General features: G+C 36.0%; 1 protein-coding gene across 1 annotated transcript in view; it reads left to right on the top strand.

The window, feature by feature from the left end:
* Positions 1–4,519, top strand: part of LOC111372577 — a 5,560-nt gene extending 1,041 nt beyond the window's left edge. The window contains exons 3-9 of the mRNA XM_022994947.1: positions 2,151–2,231; positions 2,370–2,423; positions 2,506–2,574; positions 3,554–3,616; positions 3,792–3,874; positions 3,975–4,040; positions 4,180–4,519. Of these exons, the coding sequence (XP_022850715.1) occupies positions 2,151–2,231; positions 2,370–2,423; positions 2,506–2,574; positions 3,554–3,616; positions 3,792–3,874; positions 3,975–4,040; positions 4,180–4,216 (453 nt within the window). The 3' untranslated portion in view covers positions 4,217–4,519. The remainder of the gene's footprint in view (positions 1–2,150; positions 2,232–2,369; positions 2,424–2,505; positions 2,575–3,553; positions 3,617–3,791; positions 3,875–3,974; positions 4,041–4,179) is intronic.
* The last annotated feature ends 2,572 nt before the right edge of the window (positions 4,520–7,091 follow it).

The raw sequence follows: 7,091 nt of genomic DNA, 5'->3' as shown, positions 1-7,091 counted from the left end.
GAATACATTTTTGAATAGTGTATTGATGGAAAATGTGTGGTTAAAAAATAAGAAAAAGTTTTGAATTTGTATGTAATAATATTTTATTAAAAAATGTGTGATTGAAATGATATCAAAACACTATTTAAGAATTAATTTTTTTCCTAAGGATGGAGCTCAAACAAGGGCTAAGTGTTTGTTTGATAGTTTTTAAGTGCTTATAAATTGTGGGACCTACAGAATGTGGATAAAAAGTCGGTAGTTATGGGTCGTGTGTATAAAAAGTATGTTTGACTAGTTTAAATTATAATTTATGCTGTGCCAAACATGCTCTAACCTCATTGGTTGTTTTCAAGCACTTATGCATGATTCATTGCCAAGGGAACTTTAAAAAGATATTGTTGTTTTTGAGAACCTTCACTTTTGTCAGCATGTTGCTTTGTGTATCTAGTGAACTGGATGTTTTTTAAGGCAAATAATAATGGCAGAGCGGTTTTCATCTTAAAATGAGATATGGTGGGTTACAAAATCTAGTGCACTGATAATGAAGTTGCAACATCTTTGAAGAGAAAGAAGCGGAATTTGAATTTTGGACCATTGGCTTACACGTAGACCTTTCTTTATACTTTGGGAAACTCAGCTGAGTAGATACAAATGTCCAGCTCTTCGGGTAAATTAGGATAGCAGCATAGATGCATGAAGTTGAATAAGAAATAGATGATTGAGTTTTTTGTAGTTTGTAGTAGAAGTGATATATAAGCTTGTGGTATTTCAATTCTTCAGCCACCAGATCACTAGGTTTAATCTATTTTGTTGATCATAGGTTCCAGCTTGGTGAAGATTTCTTGTATTAGTATGATTCATTTTGCAGTAGAGTTTTCACGTTGAAGCAATTTTCTAATATAAAATAGCATTGTTGAGCCCCAAGATAGCATTGAACACCTATTTACTTTATCTAGAAATCAGATTTTTAATATTTTGATCAAAGCAGATGAAATATGTGGTTAAAAAATTGATAAAAATTGTAGGTAACGTGAAATATGTGGTTGAAAATGAGTTGAGGAAAAATGCTTTTTAAAAAATGGGGGCCAAACAGGGGCTGACTAATTACACTTTTAGTATCTCTAGTAACTAATTAATAAGTACGTATAACCCAATATGGATCTGTCTTGTCATTTGTTAGTTGCCGCTACCAAAGACTCACCTTTAAGACGGACCAAAACTCAAAATGAAACAGACCAAATTGCTCATGTCTCTCATACTCTTAATTTTGACAGTCAAGCTGGCGACCACAAATATTATGCTTAAACATATTTCTACCTCTTTGTCTCCGTTGTTAAACTTTTGTTATCCTTAAATATCAGCAAATGTTAGGTAGTGAGCTTCTCCATACCACATATATCTGCTCCTCACTATCCAACGATCACCATAACGTTGTGCTTTTTCTTGTATGCAGTATTTCATTTATAAACAATAATACTGAGAATATGCAATAATTTCATCGTCGTTGCAAAAATATGTTAAACGCTAATTGAACCGGAGGCCTCAATATTTATGGCTTTCCTGGAGCCACCACTATTTTTTTGAGCATAATTTCCACAATAATGGGAAAACTCTCATTTCTAGCCCCCAAGGTATAACCACGCATTCTGTAAGTAAACAATGGATCATTCACAGTTTTTGGCGCAGATAGTTCAGGTGGTGGCATTGGGAATGAGAGCAATGTAGGGACTTTCTTTTTACAATTTCCCCCTATTTATTCTCATTACCTAGGCTACGTGGTGGGATAGAGGTGTCAAGACTATTTCATGAAAGCTCTCCCTGAAGTCAGTTTGTTTATTGCCATGGGTTATACAGAGAACTTGTATCTGATATCTCAGATGCTTGATTTGGTTTGTGAATCCATCTTCCCAGAAGGAATAAGGATACTTCAACATAATTTCTGAGAATGATTCCCATAAACAAACCAGTTCACCTCTAGGAAACATCTGCTATTTCTCTATGTGATTCTTCACGTATCAAGAAAATGTCGAAAATTCTTAAATGGGTTGAGCACAGCAATATTATCCTTATGTATAACAAAGAATCCTGGCTGAAGCTCGCCGTCAAGTTTCACATACCATCTTTATGATAAAGAATTATTATTCATTTTAAACATTTTGGTAATGTAGGTCATGTTCATCTGCAACCACTGCCCCTTCGTTAAGCATTTGAAGAAAGGTATTGTAAAGCTTTCAAACTTTTACATGAAGGTATACCAACATCTAGTTCTCATCTGTTTTCTATACACTTCTGATAATTTATACAAAAGAGAAAAGAAAAAAGAAAAAAAAGAAGAAGAATTGCAAAAGATAACTGGATGTATTAAATGGTTTCTACTCCTTGTGCAGAAAGGGCTTGCAGTAGTAGCAATATCTTCAAACTCTACAACTACTCATCCACAGGTTCAGATGACTTTGTAGCTTCAAATATGAGAAGTGTTGAAGCCATTGTATGATATGTCCAAAATTGACTTATTCCTCACAGGATGGACCTGACTTCATGGCCGAAGAAGCTAAGATATTTAACTATCCTTTCCCATACCTCTATGATGAGGTAAGCTTATATTTCAGCTCATCCCTCCATTAAAAATAAAATAAAATCCTATGATATGCACCCTTTTATTTTCTATCTTTTTTATTAATGTAATTTCATTAGGCTTTGTGGTGATAGTATGCAGAGGACACTTCTCATTTTGTGCAAAACATTTGTAAAAATACTGTTATTGGGTGATTTTGACAATAACTTGGGATCTTGTGGTAAATTAATACTCATAATTGGGAAATTTATTTCGAAGATGGAAACCTGAAACATTCCATCTCTGGTATGTTGTTTAAGAATGTCCAACTTTTAACCCTGTACATAACAGGAACAGTTGAGATGCCATTGATTATTTTATTGTTCATTTAGATGAATTATATTGGGGGAATATAATCCATTGTGTCTCAAGCATTAAAGTATTGAAATGAGTGAATATTGTTGTTTTATTGTAATCCTACTTTCCTTGTTGTTTACTGCTAACTGGTAAGACATTGGAATTTTCATTTTAGATAAAGTGTGTGCCAAGATTATGCCCATGTTTGGCTAATGTTTATAAATTGTTTATAATTGGTTAAACCACATTTTTATCCGCACATTTGTGGGACGTACAAGTACTATCCACTTAACCATAACTATTTCTATCTATTTATAATTTAAGCCGTTTATAAACTCTTCTCAAACATGTTCTAAATTTAAAGAAAAGATATAGTTAGTGAAGGCGATTGGTAGTACTCAAGTACAACTGCTGAAAAAAATTCCTGATTTTTTCCGGCTAGCAGTTTATGAATCTGTTTCATAGAAACCTCTTTTTATGTCTGACAAAATTGTACCTGTTTCAATTTTATATGCTGGATGCTTGAATGTAGATGAAGGTTGCTTCTAATCTTACTTTATTTTGATTTATTATTCAGCCGTACCCAAGTTAAATATATATTAAAGAATATATCTTTCATGAGAAGTGCAAAAGATCTGATTAAAGAATATATCTCTGCAGTCACAAGATGTTGCAAGAGATTTTGGAGCTGTTTGCACGCCAGAGTTTTTTCTATTCAGAAAGGTAATTTTTACCTTCACTAATGAATAATCCTCACGACCTGCTTGAAGCTCTTTTTCTGGCCCTCTTCCAAATTAATTATGCACTGGTAGTTGAAGTACAGATGTTTGGCATTGTAACATCAATCCAATTGATTTGGTTTTTCTAGCCTTGACTTGAATGGATATTCTGGTGACAGGATGGCCGTAGGCCTTTTGAGCTAGTTTATCATGGCCAGTTCGATGATTCAAGGCCAAGCAGTAATGTGCCTGTCACAGGAAGGTCGCTTCTTTATCTTAATGTTTGATAAAGCTAAAATGGGAAAAATTTTCCTTGGCACATAATCTCGTGTTTCTAATACATACTTGGTCATTTTATTTAGGGACTTAAGCCTAGCAATAGATACTGTTTTGAGCGGGCAGCCAGTAACTTCCATTCAGAAGCCCAGGTATTGTCTTTTTATTTCGTTCTTTTTCCTCTTGTTATTCACCAATCTTCTTTTACAATAATTGATATTCTTTCGTTAAAGTTGAAAGTTCCAAATATTGTTATGGGGATGCTGAACCTATTTTCCCTTTTGGCAATAGTGTTGGATGCAGTATAAAATGGCATCCCAAGGCATAGGTATAACTGCTGATGTTCATATTGGATCCCTGAGGTCATTGTTGGCGTCTCTTTCGGGCTCATGATACTATTTTTGCAATGGCAATCAACCAGTCTACTGCTAGAATGTAAACTATATTTTCCTTTCCATGTTACTATTGCAATCCCTTCTATGTTCCTGTGAATTCACTTCCAGTCTTCAGATATAGATGGGCTGGTGTATTCTTTATTTATTTATTTACGTTACATGGTTGTGTATCTGACTTCTGACTTGCTGTGTATGTTAATTTTGGTTACAAGAATTTCTTCATTTTCACTGTCCTATTTCTGATTGCAGAACAAGTTGTCATTTCATAATTTAATTTTATAGCTTATGCATGTTCAACATCTGGAGGATGGCATTTAGTGGGGAATTGATAAAAGAATATCACAAAGTGAATCTATATGCTTGACTAGATTGGGTATTACAATAGTTAGTCAAGCACTTCAGTGTCATATTCTTAGGGAAGAGCCATTTCTTAATCAGCAGGCTGAGTTTCCATTTTGCAGTTCAATACTGCGCACTCATGGTTTTCTAGTTGAAGTCTCTTTTAAATCTTGTTACAGGCACATCATTGTATTGTGTGCATTCTATAAACCTTTTGTAGGTAGCATGTATGAAAACTGTAAAACCATGTGCACACACGAACAATCTTCTAGTTTCCTGTTAATTTATCAAGAAAACCAGAAGATTATACATAAAAAAAAAAAAACTCATCGATTCACACAAAATATTGAGAGCTAGGATGGACAGTTGAGAAAACTCTAATTTCTATAAACAATTATTCGAGCCTCCTTCTAAGCCATTTTAATCCAACTCGTTTTGTGCTGGATCAAAGCCACTGTGTGTCTTGCCTTTACATGCGTTACAAGCTCACATGGCGTACTGCTTCTGGGTGTTTGATGTGTATTGTTGAGTCCTTCCTCATGACTTTTAGATCAAATGGTTTTGTTACAATCCTTTTAAGACAATATTTTATGAAAATATTACTACTTTTTTAATAATCTAACTTAAACATTGAGTCTGTAATTTGTTATGTGATCTAAATATGCAGCAATATAATATTTTAGGAAATAGGAGCTAAATATGATGCTAAACAGTAAACCTCAATTTTGTGAATGGATTCATACAGAAAGCTTGTTGCTAAATTAAATTTTTTTTCCTTGAAAATTTGACTGTATTTGTTGAATCCTTGTTTTACTGGGCCATTATATGAAGATAGGTAGGGATGACAATCAAACTCGTTGGCTCGGGCCGCCGTGGCCCGGCCTAAAAAAAGCTCAAGCCGAGCCCCAATCTAAGTTCCCGGGCCAAACCCTAGTCGGCCCGTATGGCTCGAGGGCTCGGCTCTTGGGCCTTTATATATCCAAAAGTAAATAAATAAATAAATAAAAATTTTGTGAATGGATTCATACAGAAAGCTTGTTGCTAAATTAAATTTTTTTTCCTTGAAAATTTGACTGTATTTGTTGAATCCTAGTTTTACTGGGCCATTATATGAAGATAGGTAGGGATGACAATCAAACTCGTTGGCTCGGGCCGCCGTGGCCCGGCCTAAAAAAAGCTCAAGCCGAGCTCCAATCTAAGTTCCCGGGCCAAGCCCTAGTCGGCCCGTATGGCTCAAGGGCTCGGCTCTTGGGCCTTTATATATCCAAAAGTAAATAAATAAATATTTTAAGGCTGCAAGGTTGCTAAATTAGGCAGCAAGCCGATGCCATTTTTCTAAGGCAGCAACCTGCTACCTATATATGAAAGGAAAAAAAAAAAAAAAAAAAGAGTAAAAAAAAAAGTGAGCCTGCTCAGCTCGGCGCAGAAAGGCCCGAACCGAAAGTTCAGGTCGAGTCTAATTATTTTGGCAGAGCTTTTGCTCGGCTCGGCTCGAGCCCGAAAAAAAGGTTGGACATTTTACCCGAGCCTAGCCCAAGCCAAAAATTTCGCTCGCGAGCCGAGCAACCTTTTAGATAGGTAGTGCTTTTTATATGCTAAATTTTATGAGAATGAAATGAGTGGAATGCTTAGTGAAATCCAATGTAATTCTTAGCTCTTCTGGGAATTAATGGGCCCTGCATCTCTCTCTCTCTCTCATGGTGAAATGTGTATTGAGTGTGAGACTTCACATATTGAATGAGAGAGATGGACCCAATGGACCAATATCCTAAGACCGACGAAGAATGAACCACGAATCTGAGCCCTTGAAGTTTGAAAGTGTACTATAACCTACTTGTGGGCCTAAGGAAATCCTTTATCACAGGACAAATGTATCTTTCAAGAACATGCAATTCAGGCCACTTTATCTTCACGAAAGAGATGTTTGGATGATTTGATACAGAATGATTTACCTTTTACTTCCCTTTATGCTCGTCCATAAGGATACTGCCAGGCAAGATTTTATCACTGCCTTGCCTTTTGTCATCCGACCTTTCTTTGCCCCTGTTTACTGGTGTTAGTGGGCCCGCCCGAAAAATTCGGGCCCTGGCCCAACCCACCTTGGTATGTGTGCCTTGATCCAACTCACCATGGGATGGGATGAGGGCCAAGATGGGTCCCAGAGAAATGTGGAAGGCTGTGTTTGGCCCAGGCTCGTAAGTGGCTGTTCAATACCTCTCTGCACCTACCCTCTCCAATGGACACTACTACCCCAGTTTTGAAATTGCAATTATGGACCAACTAAAATGAACAACGTTCTGTGTATGGAAGTTTCATGTTCTTCCAACTTCATCTGTATTATTTTGTCAATAGAAGCAACTGCTTTTTGTTTGTTTAATGTATCTCTGTCCCTGCTTTTACACTTTCTTTGGAAGAAAATGGAGACTTTCTTACTTTTATGTTTCGTTAAATTAAAGGGAGGAAATGGAA

This window comes from Olea europaea, unplaced genomic scaffold, assembly GCF_002742605.1.
Source record: "Olea europaea var. sylvestris unplaced genomic scaffold, O_europaea_v1 scaffold1012, whole genome shotgun sequence".
In the NCBI taxonomy this organism is placed as follows: domain Eukaryota; kingdom Viridiplantae; phylum Streptophyta; class Magnoliopsida; order Lamiales; family Oleaceae; genus Olea; species Olea europaea.
This window is presented reverse-complemented; position numbering and strand designations above follow the sequence as displayed.